Consider the following 25,312-nt stretch of genomic DNA (forward strand, 5'->3'; position numbering starts at 1 on the left):
CCATCTAGTTGGTGATGTGATCTAGACACTTGTGAGCCTAAATGAAACAGGGTCAAATATTTTATTAGATTTTTCACACTATGTGGTTCATCTTCAAAAATGATGAAACATTCTTTTTAATTTGAATAATCACATGGAGGAGGTCAATATCTGTTTCAAGTTACATTCAGAAGAAAATCACTTGCATCATTTATGTCTAAAATGAATGTTCAAATAAATTTTTTTGATGAGGGCTCAGAAAGAAACGACCAATTGTTTGATATTATTGAGGCGAGCTCACACAAACCAAAACATAAAAAAGCATTCAAAAAAAGATCTCCTACCGAGCATATGGTTGGCCACATGAACTTGGATGTCCCACTCGCTGTAGAAAACCATCTGACATTTGATGCACTGGTATGTCTTCTTCTGGAAATAAGACCAATTCCATGAATGTTACAACCTTGATCACCAATTTAAAAATATAGTTAAAAAAAAGAAATTCAAGGAGACCAAGCCGCACAATACCTCTTCAGCTTGCGATGGGCTGGATCTGGGCATTGGGGACATCTGTGACGTCTTGAGTTCTCCGCCGCCGCTGTCCCCTGCATGCACCGTCTGGACATGGTTATGCAATTCTGCCTCAGATTCAAACTTCACGTTGCAGCTTGAGCACCGCTTCTTTACGACTGCTGTTGAGGATGCTGAAGAGGATGAGGACGACGAGGAGACGGCTTTGCCTTTGCCCTCGCCTGGGCTGAGACTCTCCCCTTGAATCCATTGAGCCGCTGGAGTGGTGGTGCCCCCCTGTTGCTGCTGTTGTCTACCTCCATTCATTGTTGGGCTGGCGCTCTTGGAACCAGCGTTGGCCACACATGACGCACAGAGTCCATAGGGCAGGCCGTTGATGTCCAGTTTAACCAGGTCCTGCTTTGAACGAAAATCTTTCAAGCAGGAGGCGCACTTGAAAGGCTTTTGGACGTGATGTAGCTGCTGATTGTGAGAGATGGCATTGCCGCACCCGGTGGATTGATTTGCTGACATAGTGCCAGTTTTTTGCATGTGAAAGGTCCCGTGGATCTTGAGCTCCAAAGTGGAGGTGACCGTCTGCATGCAGACCACGCATCGGAAACCCGTCAAGGAATTCCTAAGGTCAGGATGCATCTGACAGTGCTCTAGGAAGTCCTCCTCACTATGAAGAGGCATCTTACAGATGCGGCAACTGCCCGTGTCCAGACTTTTGCTGTGTGTGACCTTGTGTTCAGTCAGGGTAAGCAGGGAGGGAAAACGCTCGCCGCAAATTGGACACATGTAGTGTTTGACAGGCCCAAGGTGGGTCTGCATATGTTCCCTGAGACCAGCCTCAGAAAAGAAGGTGCGAGAGCATACATTGCACTTGTGGTTTCCTTTGATCATTTCAGCTTTCCTTTTCATCATGGCGCTCTCACCAGGGCGAATGTTGTGGTCCCTCAACTGGTGGTTCGTGAGAAGTGACTCCATTGTGTAAGAGGCCCCACAGATGTCACAACTATACATGGGATCTGCAGTCTCCACCTCTTCCTCGCTTCCGTCGTGACTATTCTGGGACTCCACTGCTGATCCTCCTGTGGTCCCTGTACTGTGGCTGTTGGTTAAGAGACCTTGAAATTCCACCTCGTCTTTGGGATGGGCATTTGCTCCGGTGACAGCTGAGCCGTTTGCGGCGCAGTTCTGCGCTTTTCCCTCAAACACGCAGTGTTTTTCCCGCAAATGTTTCTCCAGCAGAACAATGGCATGGAAGGCCTTGCTGCAGAAGCGGCAGTTGTACTTCTTGCTGTGGGTGGTGATGTGACACTGCAGCTCCACTTCCGTCCCAAATGACTCCCCGCAGAATATGCAACGATGGGAGCGGCCTTGGTTTTCCAGGTGACTGTGTTTGACATGCAACTGCAGGTCGGTCTCATGTCTGAAGTCCCAGTTGCAGGAGGTGCAGCGGTAAACCTTCTTCTCATTGCTGTGCTTCACGGCCAAGTGGAGCTGAGTAGACACCTTTGAGTCAAACACCTCCTGGCACAGAGTGCAACGAAAGAAAACAAAGGTGTGCATGTCCAGTAAGTGCTTCTGTAGGTCATCCACAGACGTGAACTGCTTATCACAACTCTCGCAGATATAATACGTGGAGGTGATCGTAAAGTGAATGGTGACATGCTTCAGGAGGGACTCTTGGTTTGGGAACTCTTTGTTGCACTGCGGGCATGTGAGTTGAGGCTGCAGACCATCCAAGTGAGTCTTCAGATGTGTTTGGAAAAGATCTAAGTTTGTATACTTAGCCCCACACTGGTTACATATGAACTCGCTGGAAGAACGTGTGGCTGAGGCGCCTTGCTTGAGCATTGACGCCTGTTCTATCGTTATTGGAGACGAGGGGCTGAGAGCGTGCAACGTCTTCTTTCCGTTATTGATGTAGTTGAGTGCAAGGGGAATGTTCTTGTGATTCTCTTTGATGTGCTTGTTGAGCTTCAGAACACTGTTGAATATGGGTGAATTTGTGCAGTACGAGCAGGAGTAAACCTCTACAATCGGTTCCTTGGGGGTGACAGCCAAAGGAGAGTCGAAACGCAGGCTACCCCCATCACAGTGAGTCTGACGAACATGCTCTTCCAAGGTCGTCTCTGTCAAGAAACCCATGAAGCACTGGGGACAGAAGAAGGCATTGCTCTCCTTGGCAACAGGACTCGGAAAGCCATGGGAACAGCGGATGTGCTCCTGCAGGGCGTTCAGATCATTCAGGATCTCGGGACAGAAGTTGCACCGAAGAAGAGAGTCGGACAGCCCAGCGAGCAGGGCTGTGTGGCCTTCGGCATTATGGACTTGCTTCAGGTGTTCATTAAGATTTAATAAAGAGGGCAAGATCTCCAAGCAAAACTGGCAAGTGTGAGCCTGCTCTGGCTTGTCGAGATGTATGGTCCGTAGGTGAATTTGAAGCACAGCCAAACTGGAGAACACTTGCTTGTTACAGTACAGGCAACTGTAAGAAACCTTTGGCTGCTTTGCAGCTCGTCCCCCAACGTCCGATGCATTATGAGCAGCCCTTTTTCTCCTACCCCGAGTCTTTGGGACAGGCGGCGCTGTTTCCACCATTGTTGAACTGTCGACTGACAGGTTAGAGTCGGGAGTAGTGCTTGAGACAGAAGTGTAACCCACAGTCAGCAAGGAGGGGCTGTTACTATGGTTACTAGATTCCGGGAGCTGGTGTATGTCCATGTGAGCGTAGAGGTCTTCAACAGACAAAAAGTGCTCGGAGCAAATAGCACAGGAGTGGTTTTTCCTGTCTCTGCTGTGGGCCTGGTTGATGTGGGTCAGCAGGGCACCTTCGTCACTGAAGGGCTCATGGCAGTAGATGCACTGAAGTGTGGCACCCAGCCCCCCGTCCTCCGACGGGGAGCACTCAGGGTGGCACTCGGCTATGTGCCTTTGAAGGTCCTCAGGGACATCGAAGCCTTCCTCACAACGGCTGCATTTGCTTGTCTCTTTCAGCTTCCAGTCGTTCACTCGACTGAGGCTTGTGCCGCCGCCCTCTTTGCCCCTTTCGTGCACTTGCATGTGGCCGTGCAGAGAGCTAGAGGTGAGAAAGCCTCGCCGGCATACGGGGCACTTGTGTGGTTTATTGGAGGCGTGAGTTTTCATGTGGATTTTCAGGTGGTCGCTGCGGGAGAAGGCCGAGTCACATTCGCCGCAGTGGTACTTCTTGTCACCGGTGTGCAGCTTGACGTGCCGATCGCGGCTGCGCTTGTGTTTGAACAGACGGCTGCAGAAGGTGCAGCTGAAGGGAAGTTTATCACTGTGGCTCTGCTCGTGACGTTTGAGGAAACTTAGGCGGCTGAAAGACTTGTCGCAGAATTGACATGGGTATGGCAGGCCTGGTCCTCCTTCGTCTTCTCCAAAATCATAGTCCTCACAATGGCCTGGAGACGTCTGATCCTTACTGGAGGGAGATGATGCCGGCCAAGAACATGACGGGTCGTCCTCGATGTCTGCACCGTCTGGAAAGGAAATAAAAACAAAATTTAAGGTGGTTGTCAGTGAGGTGGTGGTGGGGTGCTTGGGGGTATACACGTCTTTATGTTAACACTCATTTGACTAATTTATGGGTTTATACTCTAAAGGGCAGCACACTATTACACCGTCAATCCTGCAAACTGTCTGATGTGAAATATTTTGTTTTTTAAATAATATGGAACAATCCTTCCCTGTGGGTGTTATCTGAAAAGCTACTGTAAAGCACACAATTGAATGTATAATTAGAGGCGATAATAACAAGAAATACTTTTACCACAATTAACCTTGTATGTGGCCATGTTATGGCTTCGCCCACTGTGACTCATAACATAATCCCTCTGACATTTAAGGCCAAAGCAAGACAGTGGGTGTACTTGAGGATGTAAGCCTGGCATGAGGTAAATTAGAACATTTCTATTATTACTGAACAGCTATGACACTATAAAGAAGTACAAAAAAAACAAGAGTCCTTGAAAGAACTTTAAAGCCAAATGAAAAACAAGAAAAAAGTCAAGATTGGTGGTGGTGGTGATGGGAGAAAAGATTAAACGTCCAATTTCACGCACAGCCATCCATAGCCTTTAGGAAGCCCCCGCCGCAAGACAAATGATTTTCATGAAAAGTTTAGAGTTCAGATCATCAGTCAATACATATTTCATTATTAAATGAACATTATTATCATATTTATCAGAATGCAAAGCTACGAGGCAAGTGATAATGTTTGAAGGAATGCCTGTTTTGCGGATGGGGAAAACAAGAGAGCTTCTGTCTAATGACATGTCAAAGAGGTGAGAATAACTATTTCAATTTGGAGCCTTAGGGAGAGGGGGGGGGGGGGTCTCGGACGTTCATGCCCAAGTCAAGGCCGAGGAAGGACACCCTTCAGTTTCTGAAAATTGCATCTGGAATTTGTTTCCATATTTTCGAGATCAATCTTTGAAGCTGGGATAGAACTACTAGGACTTGGCAAAAGGTCACTCAGGTTCCCAAACAGTGGCAGATCAGTGGCAAACATTTGATGATCTTTGCAATACTGTTTAAAACAGTAGGTAATTGTTGTCATCTGTCTTTTGCAACGACAGATACAATTTTCACAAGCATTCAACAGAAATATATATATATCTAACATTCGCCACATTACCAAGCATTTGACGCTCAATGGGACACCACCTTTATGTGTTTTGAAACGTAATAAATAGCACTCAGTTTCAAGGTGTAGTCCCCTAGTGGCCCAAAGTCAGTTGTGATAAGCTCCAACCTCCCGTGATCTTGAACAGCAAAAGCGGTTATGAAAATGGATGGATGGAAGGATGGATGGATGGATGGATGGATGGATGGATGGATGGATGGATGGATGGATGGATGGATGGATGGATGGATGGATGGATGGATGGATGGATGGATCGATGGATGGATCGATGGATAGATTCTTTTCAGGAACAACTCCACATTTGCCATTGTTGCAAATGACTTTCAATAGTTTTCTGATTGGCTAAAGTGACTTTACATTTAGAATTACTGCACCATCTGTTGCTTTGGCATTGATGATATGTCTCTGAGGGAAATGACTTCTTGAAAATCCCTTTGTGCCTAGCCTCACTCAATCAAGGGCGACCAGGTGTGGAGAATCACGGGGGACGCCAACAAGACTGCTCCCAAACGTGTTACAAATAGTTGGCGGTCCCCTAATATGTCAATTTGCTGACTTCAAGCACTGTTGCATTGTGCAGTAACATTAGGGGAAAACACCACTTCCACAAGTTCAGGAGGTTACAGGACACTTCTTCCTGCTGTCCAATTACAAGTGCTCTTGACTTCCTTACCAAAGTAAAACAGTGTAGTCCAAAGCCTTTCAGAAAAAAGCAATGTCAATAGGCTGACACTGAAATGGATAAACAAGAGGAAACTGCAAAGATTTATGAAGGAAAGTGGTGAAGGAAAGGGTTTTTGCAGGAGCCAACCTGGAAAGAGAGACACATCCAAGTGTCTCCCCATCTTCCTCTTGCTGTTGTTCTGACAACACGATCTGCCCTTCGTCAGGATATCATGCCCTCTCAAAGCACTCGGCCCCCCAAACCCACCTCTCTATCAGGGCCTATCTTCAGGAAACAGGCGCAGTCAAAGGAGGACATTCCCTTGTCCCCACCCCCACCGAAAAGTGCTGAAAGCACTACGTCAAGAGTCCACCTCCACACGGCAGCCCTCGTGAGCATCCCCCGCCCTATCCCCCGATGGCGAAGCACCCACTCAATGCAGCTCTCTCAAGGTGCAAACCTCACTTGGTTTGCCAGCCTGCATATGCGCCTCTCTCTTTGCTTTACGGGAGCGCAGCTGACTCAGTGCAATGCCTTCCTCCACAGAGGGGGCGGCTTTGCCCTTGCTCCCTCTGCCATGGAGACAGCATATGAAGAATGACCCTCGCCGATGCCTTACAGTCAAACGTATTGGTGTGAAGACACAAACACAATAAAACAAACAAACAAATGGGCCCATATACAGGGTTAAATGAAATTTGACGGCCCGAAACGAGGATGCATTTGGTTTGGGACAGCATCAAGCTATCGTTTCATCGTTTGCTTATGTGCTTTATGTCAATTATTTATTTAGTATCATTAGTCCAAGGACACAAACGCAAATTTATAAAACAAAGGTCAATGGATTTTGTATTCAGCAAAGAGAATGAAGTCAAGGAATTAAAACCTGCGACATCTTTACAGTACACTGTTTGATTCCGTCTCTTGCCTTCCTCTATGGAGTTTGCATGTTCCACCGTACATGAGTGGGTTTTCTCGAGGTATTCTGGTTTCCATCCATCATCCAAAACAATCCAGGTCTGGATTGGAACACTCTAAATTGTCACTAGGTGTGAGTGAATATCTTTGTTTCCCTATGTGTGTGCTGCGATTGGCTGCTAACTAGTTTAGGATGTCCTCCGCCCACTGCCGAAGACAGCTGGATTAAGGTTCAGCACGCCTGTGACCCATGTGATGATAAGTGGATGAGAAAACGGACGGATGAGTTAATCAAATACCACTGAGTTCAGAGAATTAGTCATTCTAGCACATCTTCAAAGACTTCACCTGAAAACGAAACACCACAGGGATTGTAAAATTCCCAGATCATATATATACAGTGAGACCTCAATTTACGAACTTAATTGGTTCCCAGACAGAGTGTGTAAGGCGAAAAGTGTGTATCTAAAAAAAACATTTCCCATAGGAAACCATTAAAATAGGAATAATCAGTTCCTGGCTTTCCTGGCCGTTTATGGCTTGATGGAATGGCGTTGGAGGTCGAAGGTCAAAGAAAAAAACTGTGCTGTAAAATAAAGTTTTATTTACCTTTTTGATGGTCGTTGATGGCTTATGGAAGGAGAGTCACCTTCGATAAGGACTGTTGGTAATTTAACCTCTGGTGCTGTTCGGTCGTGTGCTTCCGCCGAAGATCACTCCGCCAGCCATGGTGGGTGTGTATTATGAAAATAGTGCTTATTATAAGGTTTAATTTTCATAAATTTGACGTTTGTAAGACAAAAAGTTTGTAAGTTGAGGTGTTTGTAAGTTGAGGTCTCACTGTATATATATATATATATATATATATATATATATATATATATATATATATATATATATATATATATATCGATGAGAAGGTTTCTTCAGCCGTCATCGATATATATATATATATATATATATATATATATATATATATATATATATATATATATATATATATATATATATATATATATATATATATATATATATATATATATATCGATGAGAAGGTTTCTTCAGCCGTCATCTGTACAATTTTGGAGGTTTCGGACGTTTCGCCTCCTATCCAAGAGGCCCATATATATATATATATATATATATATATATATATATATATATATATATATATATATATATATATATATATATATATATATATATATATATATATATATATATATATATATATATATATATATATATATATATATTGGGTGAAGGTTGATTCTCTCGCTCACTCCCACGCAGACACACAAAACAGAGATGGAAGTCCAATGGCCAAAACAAGTATGTGAACAACTGTGGATGAAAGCGCAATTCTTCCTCAGGAGACCGGCAGAGGAAAGAGAGAGACAGGCTTGTTTTTTTTTTTTTTTCCCCCTTCTTCACCCTAACAAGAAATGCCCAGGCCTCAGCAGCAGCCTGAGTAAATAAAAAGAACTGGCCTTACTTCCCCGTCTCTCGGGCCGGGGGCCTGTGTGCGCCAGCGCTCACTGTGCTGCTGCCAAAGGGGATGCTGGGGCCTGAAAAACTACACCCTGCAGCTGAAGAGCTTTCTTTGTTGGACTGCCAAGGCCTTCCTGAGCATCCCTCAGCCAACAGCCTGTCACATCCTGGGAGGAAGACCTCCATCTTAAGGGCTGTCCCTCTTTTGGAGTTGTGTCCCTACCCCTTCAACGCCAACGCCACCTCCCACTCACGCCGTTAAATGTCTCTCATATGAAACAAAACAACCCCAGCTTCAGGGAGTGTGCCATAGTCTGTACATTAGCTGGGGATATGAGATGTTAGAATTTATTGACATGACTAAAAAACAACCACAGCAACTAGAAAGGCATTCAGTCGTCCACAGACCTCCACCAAGGTGCAAAAATGTTGGCATGATGGCAACACAAAGGAATCCAAGCGCTCATTATTTGTATTCTTGAGGCACACGTGAAACTGCATGCATTCAAGTCTCAAAGTGACACAAGAAAATGTCATCTGCACGAAAGGCGAAGGAATCATCCACCATTATCCGAAAGGTTTAACCGCATTACAAACAGAATATGTGCTGCAATATCACATAAACAATATAGGACAGTATGGATATGGACAGTAAACACAAAAGAGAGAATGTATATCGTGACAGAGTTTTCAATACAGTATCGGCAAATATTAAATGGTTTCTTGATATACATGCTATACCTAAGTCGAGTGCCCCAGAATTTATACAACCAGAATCCATGCTTGTGGAATGTACTTGTGGAATGTATTTGTGGAAATGCAAACAAAATACATATGGAAAAACCAAAGTCCTTGAGAGATAAACATCTCTGGTCTGGTTTTTCAATTTGCAATTCCACAATATTCAGGGAGCAAAATGTCTTTTAGAGGTGCCTCTGAAGCCAAATGTCCCTGATTTCATTCAACTTGGAAATCTATGAAAATAACATCACATCCCTCAAGATTTGAAAGCTAAAGAACACGTACAATCTGCATTTTCAGGAAAAAAATATGCCTCGACGTGCAGTTTGGAATTCATGAAAAATGGTCAGTTATGAACGACCCAGACGTCTTACAACTTAAAATTTGACCAACATTTCATGAAAAAATATTTGCAGTTTCAACTCTTGTTGTGCATCTCAGCATATCTGACAGTCCACGGCCATTAAAAGGTGAAACCTTGAATATGTTTTTTTTTCTTTGGCTTTTTGTGGCTCTTGTCTAGGTTTTATTGCAGAGCCAGACTAAGTAAAAGCAACGTCCATAAGAGTTCAAGGAAATCAACGGTCGTGGGAGAAGGTGAATGCAATACCGCTTGCTTCCAAACTTTAGTTTCGCTCATGTCTCAAGTACATCTCAACAGGCTCTATACATTAAAAAACTACCATAGTGTTTTTTTCTCTGGCACGTAGGTCTCGAGGTTTCCTGCAGCAGACTGAGTGTTCTTTGTGCTCTGCTTCCTCTGTGTTCATTCATAGCAACCTTTCCACGAGCAAATACTCCTGTTCAAATAAAGCCCTTAAAACTGGGAACAGGTCATCATCTGCCATTTTTGGACTCAGAAACCCAGAAGCTACATTTTGAGTTCTGTCTCTTTTTTAACATGTTTGGGATTTTGACATATTTTCAAGAAACCATGACGTTGATTCTTCTGATGACACAGTCAACCTTTGGAATGGAACACAAATGTTTGATGAAAACCAGTTTTAGTTTTCATTGCCGATGGAGCACAGTAATCCGAATTAATGTTGATGTAAACTGGAGATGTATTAATTTTGGAAAGGCTTTTGTCATCGTTATTATTTGGGTTCCAGTCTTGTCTAATGCTATAAAGCTTGCAAGTTAATTTAAAAATTGTCTATTTGTGGGAAGTTGAAATTCTGCACACGGCTTGCAATTGGAAAATAGTCCACAGTACAGTTTAGGAATGGCAGTAACTCTTAATCTATATTGTATCTTCATAAACTACTTCTAAGCTGTGCTCGACTCAAATACAAATCTCGTGCAAATTACATCTTTGTGTGTATGATTGTCATCAGAGACACTCTCTGCTTTGAATGTGAGTGTATCTGTTGGTACATGGGGGTTTAGGGACTCATTGAATAAACAGAAATTTGACAACTTGTCTGATGTAACACCGTGACCTCCCTTCATATTCAGGGATCTGATTGTTTCTGTGTGTATTATTATTATTCTGGAAGAAGTGAGTGTTTCCCCACGAGACAACTGCATGTGTCGTCTTGGCACATGAGATTTTCTGATGCCCAAATAGAGGCGTGTGTGTGAATAACGTACTTATCATGTACAGCGGGCTTTGTGACACCATCACTTAAGATAGAATGCAGGGTGCGGCAAAATGAATTTTCACATTATCTCTCAGAATCCTGACTGAACATCCGTTTAAGAGTTCTTTGAAATGACTTCATCGTGGCTTACTTCTTCACTGCCACTCATCTTTGAAGACTGTTAGGTGTTATCGTAAGAGGGTCTCATTTGGCTTTTTATATTCCAACCATTGCATAGTAACAGTGACGTGCAGTCAGGGGAGGCAGGTGAGGCCGTGCCACACCTGTCATCACGGAAATATCAAATGAAAAAATAAATTAAACAGTTATATTTATTTAGTAATTTGTACTTTAAATTTCTTTTCCATTTAACTTCACCATTTTTTGATTTTTTTTTAATTGCTGAATTTTCACATTTACCATTCAAATACTAAGTAGAGACGAGCGGTGAGGCAGCAGTCGGCTGAGCTTCACCATGGATTGCGCAATGACTATGCTAACTGTGCTGGCTTGCTCTGCAGTGAGACCGCATTGCTATCCCTCTGCATATCGCTATTAAAGTGTTCAAACACTTTTAGTATACGAACATATTTTCTACGGTTTAGCTAGTGTATATAATGTACAGTCACTGTACATAATAAACACTGTACTACAGTGTTTATTTTATTTTATTTTGATCAAAACTGTGTGCATAGGTGAGGCACACAGTTCACCTGCCTCGTGATTAGAGATTCTTCTTGCGTCTCCTCAGCTGCAGAATAATATAATTAGTGACAGCAAGCTACAGTAAACAGTTAGCAAGTTAAGTGCAACCCTGCAGTCATTTTTACGTGTTGCTTGGCCTTATTTTCAGAATGGAGCATTACATATCTAAATTGAAAGAATTTTCTAAACTGGACTTTCAATCGAAGCAGGAGATAATTAAAGGAAGACCTGTCGCGGCTTGGAATTGAAGCGGATTTATGTGGGACAGGAGATTTGAGACAATCTCTTTTCGTCAATGGATGCTACAGCTGCGTGTTTGCTTTCAACATTTAGCTTGTAGTCGACGTGCACATTCCATCATGATGTCCCTGATCTGCTGGCGAAAAGACGCTTTGATCCTCTCCTCTTTCATCTAGAACTGTTTCGTGTAACAAAGAGGGTACATAAAGTGCTTAAGAATGAATGACTCTCTGTGTCTTTGTGTTGTCATATTATTTGTTATTTAGTTTTTTTTGTTCTTTTGACTTTTGACGGCGCCGCGAGAGTGGCTGCCTTTCCAGCAGCTAATGTATTTTTTTTTCTCCTCTCATTCCTTTCATAACTTTGCTGCTGTGAAATGTAAATTTCTCCACTACGAGACTAATAAAGGCAAATCCAATCCAATCCAAGAACTGATTTATCATCGATGTGTGAGATTGTGTGTGTGTGTGTGTGTGGGTGTGTGTGTGTGTGTGTGTGTGTGTGTGTGTGTGTGTGTGTGTGTGTGTGTGTGTGTGTGTGTGTGTGTGTGCGTGCGTGCGTGTGTGTGCGTGCGTGCGTGCGTGTGTGTGTGTGTGTGTGTGTGTGTGTGTGTGTGTGTGTGTGTGTGTGTGTGTGTGTGTGTGTGTGTGTGTGTGTGTGTGTGTGTGTGTGTGTGTGTGTGTGTGTGTGTGTGAGCAACTCTAGAGGCCAAGGCAAGAAGTCACCAGATGAAATAAGACTTCACTTCCTGAGCCTGTCATCAAAAAGCCTTCAAATGGATTCAGCAACGGACGCGTGTCAAACACCGTCTGGACTCTGCATTCCAAGCATTCATTTATGCCAACACCCCCATGGCCCCGCCTCGTAGCCACGGGGGAAGCGGCAAAGCATCAACTACTTTGTCCACATTAAACACGTCCCCCAGCTCAGACAGGCACACTTGGTCACTGTCCCAGAAATCACACTGCCCCAGTGGCACCACGGGAAAGTTAGACAAATGGAAGGGCAAAGCCGAGGAAAAGTAGGGCGACTGGTCATCATTTACTATTTTTTTCCATGATAGTGAGAAATGGATGACATACTGTATGGCAGACATGCCCCTGATACACTCATATACTTCAGCAAAAAAAAAACAGAAACTACAAAATTAAAAACAAATGTTTACTTATAGTAGTGTTCAACATCAGTATTTTTTATTTCATTAGTCTTACTGGGGGGGGCACATAGAGGGAGACCTCTTCAACAGATGTATGAATAAAAAAAATGCCATTTAAATATGGTCTGTCAAGCGCAAACTCAACCATGGCCTACTTGTTAAAGTGGCTATTTAAAATTAAATAAAAGAACAAATATCTTTTAACTTCTTACCTAGGTTTTTAACTCTCGTTTTGCAATGTGCAATTAGTTAGGCAAACAAAGTCATGGGTCAGTCAGTCAGCTATTTTTTGAGTATTTAATCAAGTGACTAATGACTCCATCTTTCAATTAGCAAGTCCTTCATTTAGACAGTTGTCTGACAGGTTTCTCTGCAATACCAGTTGGTTATGAAATTGGCAGGATAGGCTGTCCCTCAGTCAGATAGTTTTTGGCTAGTTATCCAGGTGGTGAGCTAGTCCCACTACTATTCTGCTAGTTAGTAAATTCGGCAGGTGGCTAACAAGTGTGTCTGTTCGCTAGCGAGTGAGCCAGATGGTGAGCTAATCGCTCAAAACAAGCAAAATCACATGCCTTTTTGTTGATGTGGCTTGTCATGGTGGCATGGTCTACGCTTATGGTAGAGTAAGAGGAGAAGTGGTCGAGGCAAAAGTGCAAACAGGAAATAGGGCTGTCTTGGCTTGTCCAGTGGCCCAGAGTCTCGCAGGGGGAGAGAGGAGGATGACAATCTGTCCCACAGCATGACCCCTCCATCGCCTTCCTCATTGCATTGGCTCAAAGGGAGGGCGGGGCCAATTTTTGTGTATGTGTGTGTGTGTGTGTGTGTGTGTGTGTGTGTGTGTGTGTGTGTGTGTGTGAGTGTATGTGTGTGTGTGCGTGTGTGTGTGTGTGTGTGTGTGTGTGTGTGTGTGTGTGTGTGTGTGTATGTGTGTGTGTGTGTGCGTGTGTGTGTGTGTGTGTGTGTGTGTGTGTGTGTGTGTGTGTGTGTGTGTGTGTGTGTGTGTGTGTGTGTGTGTGTGTGTGTGTGTGTGTGTGTGTGTGTGCAGCGGGCGTCTGTGTTCCCTCAACACTGCGGCAGATCAGGTGCAAGATTTAATAACTCATTCTATGTGCTGTTGCTGGCGACCGCCCATGTGTGCACTTTTATTCCTCACCCACTTTTACTCATTCAGGTGAATGTGGAAGAGAGGAATATAATTAGAGCTTTCAGGAGTTGAATTGTTCTGTGCAGAAATATATGGACATCCTATACAGCAACTCTAGTGGAACGAGACACGACTTGATTGATCGTTGGAGTACTTTTGAGGGGGGGAGAAGGGAGAGTACAGTCCTGGGAGAATGCATCATTTCAAATGAAGACAAAAAGACCTACTAATACATAATAAGAATCTTTTTTTTAATGGCTATCACTCATACCCACTTTGCCCCTTCTCATCGACCTGCTTTGATTATGTCATCAGCACGTGATTGTCTTGAGAGATTATCCTGCAGCATAGGGTGTGTTGAGAGATTTTTTTGACCCTCCTTAATCTGTTTAGATAATGGGTTGGTTAAAACTGTTCTCTTCTTTTAGGTTACAGATCCTAATGTGGTCAAAATGAAGTTGGGTCATGCCACGAACTTCAACATGGCTGGCAACAATTGCAAGTGAGTGTTTTTAGAACATTTCTCACAAGTCGACTGTCACTGTAAAAATGCCAAGATATGTTTGCAAACTGAATGTAGGTATCAGATGAGCTAACAGTGAACAACTTTTTAAAATTATTCTATTTAACATGACACTTTGGAAATTCATTCATTAGAAACATTGTTGTCTGTATATGGTGTACAGGGTATGTCTTGTACACCACATACTATAAATAAAACAAGTAAGCACACATTTTTTCCACGTCGTGTGGGGTCTTCAATATTTTAGAAACAAGGGCAAAGGGATGGAAAAAAAATCAGTAGACTGTGCGTTAGCAACTGCATACAGAAAGAAAATATATGCCACTTGCTTCTTGACCTGTGACTTCTGTTTTTTCCCCCTGATTAATACACAAAGGTTCTATTTGATACCTTCTCAAAGGCGTCCATGCTTGTCAGTGGTAGAACAACAGGAGACAGCCCGGGAGGGAGACAAAAACACAGAGAGCAGCGAGCGAGGGGAAAAAACACATGAAAAAAACAATAAGAAACCAACATCTACTCAAGCAAGACTGTGTATTTTCATGCATCCCTGTCTTAAATGTCAAGAATTTTTAACCCTCAGTGACTACGGCACTGACACATCTCAAAGGTCCAAGAGAACCTGCATTTATTAATAATTAGTTCAGGAAAGATATTTTTTCATGAGAGAATTACATTTCACAAGTTCTTTTCCAGTCATTCTTCATTGTTTTTTTTGGCCCGAATCCTGGCAGCGGCCTATGAACGAGTGATTCAGACGTCGCATCAGCCATGCCGCTCCCTTCTCTCCTTAATCATGCCACTAATACCCTCCAGATGAATAAACAGCTTCATCCCTCCTCTCTGTGTGAGTCAGAAGGCTCCTCTTTGCACTCTTCAATACAACTTTCAAGCAGAGAGGAGCATCAGCAGCAGCAGCTGAAGAAGAAGACAGCGAGTAAAAGATGACAGATGGAAGGGTGGATCAATGTAGGGGAAATGGCACAAACAGAAACATAACAAAAGCCACAGCGAGAGTTGCTATTTTTTACCCAATAATTCGTAAGATCTCTCACTCGACACAATTACCACTGTGATGAGTCTCTTCGTCTTTGAGGAAACACCTACGGACATGATTGAGGTTTTTTTCTTCCTGTGCAACCTTGGTGCCACACACTGCGTCCACAGACTGGACAGGAAGGGGGGTGGGGGTTGGGAGTTTGGCGGCTCGTTGGAGAGGGCTGGGGAGGCGGATGCTCCCTGGAGAACCAAACAGGCTTTGGACCAGCACTTCCCTGGGACCACGAAAGCGTGCCAGAAGACTCCTGACATGTGTGTATAGTATGTGATCACAAATGGCTGACAGATTTCAGGGTTTGCTTTGTTTCTGCCCGTTCCTGTAATATATGGTCGATGGCTAATAAGCCAATTGCAAATACATGTGTATGTACTCATGCAGGAATGCACCTGAATCTTCCTCACTCACATCTTCATGCGGCCAGATGGAATACAAACAGGCGAATGACCATGGGGCATTTTTACTTATTCATCCATCACGCCAAATTGATTTACTCCTGTTTAGTTATTTATCAGCAGAAAAAAAGATTAACTGAAAAACAGCTATGGATTGTTTTTGCTAAGTGGCAAACTTCCAGGGTCACTGTTAAAGTAAAAATAAAAAAATAAAACCTTCCTCCTTCTCTGCCCAAATCCATAATGGGAGCTCCTAATTTGCATGTTGGCAATCACTGCTAGGCTTTACTGACTTAGTAACAGACCACCACCAAGAGAGGAATTTGGTAGAAACGCCAGCCAACACCAAATGAAAAAGGCAAAACAATCTGAAGTTGTACCACTCTAAATGAAAGGTTAGCCAATTAGCAGTGTCTGAAACTCATGACAAAAAGTTAGTGGACACCCGGGCAGAACACTCTGAAAAGTTGCCTGCCCGGCCATAAAGTTGCCTGCCCCATTTTTCAGAACTTGAAACACAATAAGACGACTAATTGCAAAAAAAGAAACATTGTTGCGAAGTATAAAGTATTTTTTTTTAATTAAGTAAGTACCTACCACAAATGCTCCCTTGCTTAATTTATGGAAAACATATCCCCCTACTGATTTTGCTCCAGTTGTCATTTGTCGTCATGGTGCACAATGCAATGTTTGTGTTGCGTTGTCTGCACAAAGCCACGTGGACTCCTCTTTATAAGCGGCTTTCAAAACAATCAAGTACACTTTTCAGTCACAGTATAGTCCGAAGCACGAAACAGGCTTCTGATTGGCTGCCGGGGATGAGTATGCAAATTGTCAATTTGCATACTCGGCTTGAAGCTTTTGCTTTATTGAATAAAACGTTTGATTGGATTTTTTTTTTCTTGAAGAAGTTGTTGGCCACCCGGGCCTAGAAGTTGCATGTCCGACGTAAGAGTTTTACGCCCTGGGCCACCGGGCAGACGTTATTTTAAACACTGCAATTAGGAGTCAATCAAAAGTCACTCCCCACAGCAAAAATGACAATGAGAAGTGGCTCCATCCCAAAAGCTGATGAGCTAAGTTAGCCTAGATTCTTTCATTTCTTTTTCAACTCCTGTACTTTATTTATTTTGTTGTATTTTCCAGCAGTCAAGATGTTCTGCGATAGACATACAGTAGTTTAGGTCGTGTGCACTATTACAGCCGTAAGCACACCCAGTGATTTTTATATATTTCTCATTTTCTAGGAGTTCCTCACATTTAAAAACTAAGTTAGCTGTTTAAAACACAGCTGTGTGGAGAAAAAAGTGGACCCCCATGTATTTTTGAATCCCTGATGGAGAATAATAATTTATCATGTTTAAAAGTGCCGTGCTTTGCTGACCAACTAAACAATGGGCCTACAGTCAAAGCGCAGATCCATCCATCCATCCATCCATCTTCTGCCGCTTATCCGGGGTCGGGTCGCGGGGGCAGCAGCTTCAGTAGGGAAGCCCAGACTTCCCTCTCCCCAGCCACTTCTTCCAGCTCGTCCTGGCGGATCCCGAGGCGTTCCCATGCCAGCTGGGAGACATAGTCTCTCCAGCGTGTTCTGGGTCGTCCCAGGGGTCTCCTGCCAGTGGGGCATGCCCGGAACACCTCACGAGGGAGACGTCCCGGGGGCATCCTAATCAGATGCCCGAGCCACCTCATCTGACTCCTCTCGATGTGGAGGAGAAGCGGCTCGACTTTGAGCCCCTCCCGGATGACCGAGCTTCTCACCTTATCTCTAAGGGAGAGCCCGGACACCCGACGGAGAAAGCTCATTTTGGCCGCTTGCATCCGGGATCTCGTTCTTTCGGACACAACCCATAGCTCGTGACCATAGATGAGGGTTGGGACGTAGATCGACCGGTAGATTGAGAGCTTTGCTTTTTGGCTCAGCTCCTTCTTCACCACGACAGATCGGTACAAAGTCCGCATCACGGCAGACGCCGCACCGATCCGCCTGTCGACCTCTCGATCCCTTTCACCCTCACTCGTGAACAAGACACCCAGATACTTAAACTCCTCCACTTGAGGCAAAATCTCCTCCCCGACCCGGAGAGGGCACTCCACCCTTTTCCGACTGAGAACCATTGTCTCAGATTTGGAGGTGCTGATTGTCATCCCAGCCGCTTCACATTCGGCTGTGAAACGCTCCAGCGAGAGTTGGAGAGCTCCACTTGAAGGCCCCAACAGCACAACATCATCTGCAAAAAGCAGAGATGCTATACTGAGGCTACCAAAACGGAAACCTTCAACGCTTCGGCTGCACCTAGAAATTCTGTCCATAAAGGTTATGAACAGAATCGGTGACAAAGGGCAGCCTTGGCGGAGCCCAACCCTCACTGGAAACGGTTCCGACTTACTGCCGGCAATGCGAACCAGACTCTGACATCGGTCATATAGGGACCGAACGGCCCGTATCAGCCGCTCCTGTACCCCATACTCCCGAAGTACCCTCCACAGAACTCCACGAGGGACACGGTCAAACGCTTTCTCCAAGTCTACAAAACACATGTAGAGTGGTTGGGCGAATTCCCATGCACCCTCGAGGACCCTGCTAAGGGTGTAGAGCTGGTCCACTGTTCCGCGGCTGGGACGAAAACCACACTGTTCCTCCTCAATCTGAGGCTCGACTTTCCGACGGACCCGCCCCTCTAGGACCCCTGAATAGACCTTTCCAGGGAGGCTGAGGAGTGTGATCCCTCTGTAGTTGGAACACACCCTCCGGTCCCCGTTTTTAAAAAGGGGGACCACCACCCCGGTCTGCCAATCCAGAGGCACTCTCCCCGATGACCACGCAATGTTGCAGAGGCGTGTCAGCCAGGACAGCCCCACAACATCCAGAGCCTTTAGGAACTCCGGTCGGATCTCATCCATCCCCGGGGCCTTGCCACCGAGGAGCTTTTTAACCACCTCGGTGACTTCAGTCACAAGGATCGGAGGGCCCACCTCGGAGTCCCCAGACACTGCTTCCTCCAAGGAAGGCGTGTTGGTGGAGTTGAGGAGGTCTTCGAAGTACTCTGCCCACCGGTTCACGACGTCTCGAGTCGAAGTCAGCAGCGCCCCACCCTCACTGTACACAGTGTTAGTGGTGCACTGCTTTCCCCTCCTGAGACGCCGGATGGTGGACCAGAATTTCCTCGAAGCGGTCCGGAAGTCGGCTTCCATGGCCTCACCGAACTCTTTCCATGCCCGTGTTTTTGCCTCGGCGACCACCACACTAGTCGATACGTGTAAGCTGTCTCAGGAGTCCCACAGGCTATATAAGCCCGGTAGGACTCCTTCTTCAGCTTTACGGCATCCCTTACTACTGGTGTCCACCAGCGAGTACGGGGATTGCCTCCACGACAGGCACCAACCACCTTACGGCCGCAACTCTGATTTGCCGCCTCAGCAAGGGAGGTACGGAACATGGTCCATTCGGACTCAATGTCCCCCACCTCCCCCGGGACATGTGTATAGTTCTGCCGGAGGTAGGAGTTGAAACTCCTTCTGACAGGGGATTCTGCCAGACGTTCCCAACAAACCCTCACAACACGTTTGGGTCTTCCAGGTCGGACTGGCATCTTCCCCCACGAACGGAGCCTACTCACCACCAGGTGGTGATCAGTTGACAGCTCCGCCCCTCTCTTCACTCGAGTGTCCAAAACATGAGGCCGCAAATCCGATGATACAACTATAAAGTCAATCATCGAACTGCGACCAAGGGTGTCCTGGTGCCACGTGCACATATGGATACCCTTATGTTTGAATAAAGTGTTTGTTATAGACAATCCGTATTGAGCACAGAAGTCTAATAACAAGACACCACTCCTGTTCTGATCGGGGGGGCCATTCCTCCCAATCACGCCCTTCCAGGTCCCACTGTCATTGCCCACATGAGCATTGAAATCGCCCAGCAGAACAAGGGAGTCCCCAGGGGGAGCGCTCTCCAGCACACCCCCTAAGGTCTCCAAAAAGGATGGGTACACTGAACTGCTGTTTGGTGCATATGCACAGACAACAGTCAGAACCCGTCCCCCCACCTGAAGGCGGAGGGAAGCAACCCTTTCGTCTACTGGGGTGAATCCCAATGCGTCCGGGCAAGGGAAAACTGAATCCATTTATCTTTTTCATCATATGGGGTCTTCAAAGCGCAGATGGCCACAGTAAATCTGAGTGAAACAGACACGGCAAGGTGAACTGCCGTCTCCATCAAGATTCTAGAAGGTCCGGCCTTGCACAGAATTTAGGGCTTGAGATACTCCTTTTCCACCAAAGCTTAAACATCCTGCACAAGCGCCAGATTACAAACTTATCAGTTCTTGGAAAAGACAACCAATTAAAATGTCTTACGTTTTACTGCTTGCAGCTGTTGGTGCTCAGAACGCCCAGAGGCGTGGCATTATAATCAAGAAAACTGTGTTTTACTAATATATCACTGTAATTTGCATATACTCTCAATAAATAGCTTGACAGGGGGGCGCACAATTCAGACGTATGTCATCTGATGACTGCGTCTCCTGCCGGCAGTGGGGACAATCTTTCTGGTTCTGAGTCTCTGTCCACGGTGTCTGTCTGTCATATCTCTGACAATCCCATTGAAAATACATGTTCGGCAGAAAACACAGATGACAAATACATTAATTGTACCCCACATTAGCGACACTGGAGCCATCAATTTCTGTCGAGGCCATAGGAACCAAACATCAGTGATGGAGCCATCCCAGGGATCCTGATACAGGATAGTAACTGCATATATAATCACTTTCCAATATCACTGCCTGCAATCACCCATAGCAGATAATTACTTTTTTTTATCTGCCTGCCGCAGATACAATGAGCAATGCTAATATGTGGCTAATGTACACTGCGTCTGTACGGCTGTAATTGGAATATACAGTGAGGAGGTATTAAAAGCGCTACCAGTTCTCAAGTTGATCTCGGAATTAGCAGGAGAGTATTACAACTATGGTGACCTTTAATTGAATTTGGTGTGCAAATATGGTGAAGAATCAGCAAGGGACAGTTGAGGAGAGGTAAAGCCAACAGTGGTAAAGACTATTAGTCAGAGGTCTGTCTTTTCTCAATTTGTGTTTCGGTCACGGCGACTGAGGTGGTCTTTGTGTAACTTCATATTTGTCGTGCAGGTAGAGACAGAATCAGAATGAGAAAATCTTTATTCGTCCAACAATGGGAAAATTTGCAATGCACTATGCACGCAGTGAAGGTGATTATCATGGTGGAGCTCAGGTAAAATGTGGTGTTCATTTTTTGGGAAATAAAACGCTCAGGTCGCATACGCATTTCATATTTTTCTCCTTGAGAAAATGCAAGAACTCGGTTACTGTGATGTGACGCGATGAAAAAAGGAATCATGGCATTCTAAATATGGAATTCTCTTGAGTTAGCACTCTGCCTTGGCCTTCTTACAGTATGTGTGAATGTTAAAATAAGACACTTGCAAATATATGCAGCACTGTGCGAAAGCCAGGATTTGTATTTATAGTTCAATGGCCTTTACGCAGCAGTCACGTTAACATTGAAAAATAGCAAATGGAAGATATTCAGGCTTTGGCAATTAGTGTCCATATTGCATTTAGCCATCTGGAAAAGGATTTTGCAACTTATTGCGTAACTTGTTTGTTGTGCAAAGATGATTCATTTTCTGCTGAAAAGACATTTTTTTCAGATGATATTAAAATCTAGGAAAAATAACACCTACAATTATTTGCAACCAACTCAAATTTGGAAGTGCAGACAGTGTATTGATAGATGGATGGATGGATGGATGGATGGATGGATGGATGGATGGATGGATCGATCAATCGAGCGATAGATAGATTTACATACTCACACAAACATGCACACGCACACACACAAGGATGTGTGTGTGCGGTGTGTGAGTGTGTGTGTGTCCGTGTGTGTGCATGTGTGGTGTGTGTGTGTGCGTGTGTGTGCATGTGCGCGTGAGACCAGAGATGGCTTTCCTAACATTTTGTGTTAAGAGTTGCCACATATACAACCCCCCCCCTGCTTGGCCTCTGCCTCAGCTCACCTTTATCCTATAAGGTCTAATTAATGTTTGCCTTTTTGAAAGGAGCGATGTTGCCCTCTTGCAGCCTAAATCCCTCCGTTTCACTGCTGAGCGAGGCTGTCTTGTTTAGCCACGACCATTGCTTCTCGTTCTATTAAGACCTGCACTTGGAAGAAGATTTCATTTTATTTACTAAGAGAAGAGAGAAAGTAGAGTCAAATTTTGGTAAAAGGAGACCCTTTGTAGGGAGTTTATAAATGAGGATTTATTATCATTGAATAGTGTGCACGAAAAAAAAGATATTTGCGAGATTGGTTGCATGCATAAAATGGACTCATGGGCTCACTTGAGAAATATGTTTTTACGGGGGAACAATGTAGGTTTCGTCATTCATGATTTATGACATGGCAGAATGGAGCGTATTTTCAAGCATGCAGGGGTTCATAGTTCGATTCTAGCTTTTGCATTACTATGAGGATGTTTCATTTCTTTGTATTCTCCCGTGCCTGTCTGGGGTTTTTCCATGTACTCCGGTTTCCTTTCAGAGTCCAAAAATAATTAATTAACAATAATAATTAATGGAACACACAAAATTGCCTATAGCTGTGATTGTGAGTTATATTGGCTGGCAAACAGTTCATGGTGTATCCCTTGTAGCCCAAAGAAACTAGATAAGACTGCAACACAACTGCGACTCTTGTGAAGATTAGTGTACAGTGGGACCTCGGTTTACGAACCAGCTGGCTTATGAACATTTTGGTTTACGAAAGCTACATTTATGAATATTTTACCTTGGCATACGAACTATTTTTCAGGATACACACGGAACTGCCAAAATGAGTGATGTGTCGTTCGTGAATGAGCCCGTTCTCCAAACAAGGAAATGGCAGCGGACTTAAGAGTTAAGTCCAGGAGTTCTTGGAGTTAACTCCAAGATTTTGGAACAATGATTGCAAATGGGTTTATACAAATTGATAATCTGTGCGATGTCAAAGATGGATCGTGTTTTCCACGCAAACACGCTCCCAGTTGTACGTCTGTGTAAGCTTAAGAGTTAAGTCCAGGAGTTCTTGGAGTTAACTCCAAGATTTTGGAACAATGATTGCAAATGGGTTTATACAAATTGATAATCTGTGCGATGTCAAAGATGGATCGTGTTTTCCACGCAAACACGCTCCCAGTTGTACGTCTGTGTAAGCTCTCAGTCGTACAGGAGTGGTCCATCGATGAGAAGGTTTATTCAGCCGTCATCTGTACTTTTTTGAAGGTGTCGGACGTTTCGCCTCCTATCTTGGATAGGAGGCAAAACGTCCGACACCTTCAAAAAGGTACATATGACGATTGAAGAAACATTCTCATAGACGTTCCCATTTGGCAAATTGAGACTTTTCATGTCTCAACAGGGGGGAGTGACGATAGCTCAGATCATCATTACTAAAATTTTCGCTTTTGGTAATGAGTGATGTTGGCTGCAACGTCATTCCCCAACAAAGTGGTGCCCTCCAGAAATGCAGACTCACTAACCAATAACAATGTACTAACCAACTAACATCTAACAATGATTTACTGCCATTTCTGTGACAGAATGCATTGCAGAGCCTAAACGATGAGACAGACTTTGATAGGGAAAGAAATGTCAACACAGTGTGATGTGTAGAATGAAACCATCCTTTCGACATGTGATCTGGCACAAGTCTTCTTTTGTTCTCCACAGGACGGAGCTGCGGTCTGAAGGGAATGACGTCGACCACACCAACGTGGGATGGACCGGTTGCGAAGCTGCTAGCCGTCTTAGCAGCCACAAGCTTCATCTGGATTCGCGAGGACATCGTTCATCAGGAAGATTCCCGATGCACGTCACTGGAGCTGACAGATCACACCCTCTTTCCCAGTCACCAGCTCATCCGTATCACACCCTGGGACCTGCTTGCGACAAATGCTACAAACAATTTTGTTCCTCCTTGTCGTCCTGGTGATCACCATCCAGGATGCCATGAAGATTTGACTGTTGTAGCGAATGACATGAATTTAATTTGAAATTGTTTCCATTGTGATTGTTCTATTTTGTGATTTTCTCTTTTTTCTTTCTTCTTTCTGTTCACCTCCACCGATGTTAGTTATGTTCATCACGGGGGAGATGTTGGGGTAATTCGCTATACAAACATCTCTAAACATCGCTTTCTAATCTTTGTTTACGTTTTGGACTTCCTGATACATCATATCCTGCCTTCCCTTACATGATGTCGCATCTACATTACATCACATCCTATCGCGTCCCACCCTGTGCGCCATATACATGTTCTCCCATTTCATCTATCGCTCTCTCTCTCCACGCTTTCTCCTTAGCCGACACCGCGATGTCTCCGCTGTCTTCAAAACCAACTTTCTGTTCAACACCTGGCTTTCTGATGATTTAACCATCCTCTGCCATCAACGCCCGTAGAAGAAATGAATCAGGGACGATCAAAATAAACCCATTAGAAAGCACTTCCAAGGGACCATTCCTCAAGATGGTGAAAGAAGCCTATGTTCCTCATCAGTGTTTCATGCTGAGGAAACCGGACACTCCATTCCATCAAGCCATTAACGACCATCACAAAGGTAAATAAAATGATTTTATTGTACAGTACAGTTTATTTCTTTAATCATAATACTATAGCACATGTATTATACGTAAAATAAGGTATATTTTGTGTAGTTTTAAGCCTTAGAAAATTAGAAAGTAGAAAATTATGTTTTATGGGGACCTGGGAATGGATTATTCTCATTTTAATGGTTTCCTATGGGAAATTACTTTCTGCGATACACACTTTTCGCCTTACACACTCTGTCTGGGAACCAATTAAGTTCGTAAGCCAAGGTCCAAGGAGTTGTTTGAATTTTCAAGGTAGAGTTTCTGTATTTGTGACCTTTGTTTGGTAAGATGGTAAGATCCATTTTTGGTCACCAAAAAGGCAATAAAGCTACATTGGGATTTATTTGTGTAGATGTGGGTTTCCAAAAGTGTGGTGAGAGACTCAATCGTGGTCCCCAAGGACCCCCAACTTGTTTCCAATACTTGGGGGCAATAATAATTTCACTGATGCTTCCAAGGCCTTGCAGCTCCCCCAAAAAAAGATGTGACCCAGATGTTACTGCAGCAAAATAAAAGCAAACTACTGTCGCATCATGTTTCCTTTATATTTTTTAGGTCATTGAAAGTGTATTGTCCTCACCAAAAAAGACTGAAATCCAATGGCATTGCTTCATACAAATGGCAGGCAAGTATGTGTATTATTTTGACTTGCCAAGGATTTTAATACGAGCCACACAAAGGGTTAAGACGAGGCAAACTGTTTGTATTCTTTCTGCATCTCTGCACAATACAACAAACAAAACATGTAGAATTCAAAAGGGAATACATTGGGGAGTGGAGCGGGGAGACGGTCCAAACAATAAGCTCAACCGCATGTGACAGAGTTTGACTTTGTGTGCGCATTTGCACC

The 25,312-nt window shown here is 44.3% G+C and overlaps 1 protein-coding gene across 7 annotated transcripts in view; it reads right to left on the reverse strand.

The window, feature by feature from the left end:
- The window catches only part of LOC148891807 (zinc finger protein 521-like), a 177,098-nt gene that overhangs the window by 98,425 nt on the left and 53,361 nt on the right, over positions 1–25,312 (reverse strand). For 6 of the 7 annotated variants that reach the window (XM_089008424.1, XM_089008422.1, XM_089008420.1 and 3 more), the window contains 2 exons: positions 508–4,001; positions 324–408 (listed from right to left, as the gene is read on the reverse strand). In XM_089008424.1, the coding sequence (XP_088864550.1) occupies positions 324–408; positions 508–4,001 (3,579 nt within the window). The remainder of the gene's footprint in view (positions 1–323; positions 409–507; positions 4,002–25,312) is intronic. The other variant, XM_089008423.1, reaches the window with a different exon arrangement.

The sequence above is a fragment of the Hippocampus bargibanti genome, linkage group LG11 (assembly GCF_051943395.1).
Source record: "Hippocampus bargibanti isolate YZ-2025 linkage group LG11, ASM5194339v1, whole genome shotgun sequence".
Lineage (NCBI taxonomy): Eukaryota > Metazoa > Chordata > Actinopteri > Syngnathiformes > Syngnathidae > Hippocampus > Hippocampus bargibanti.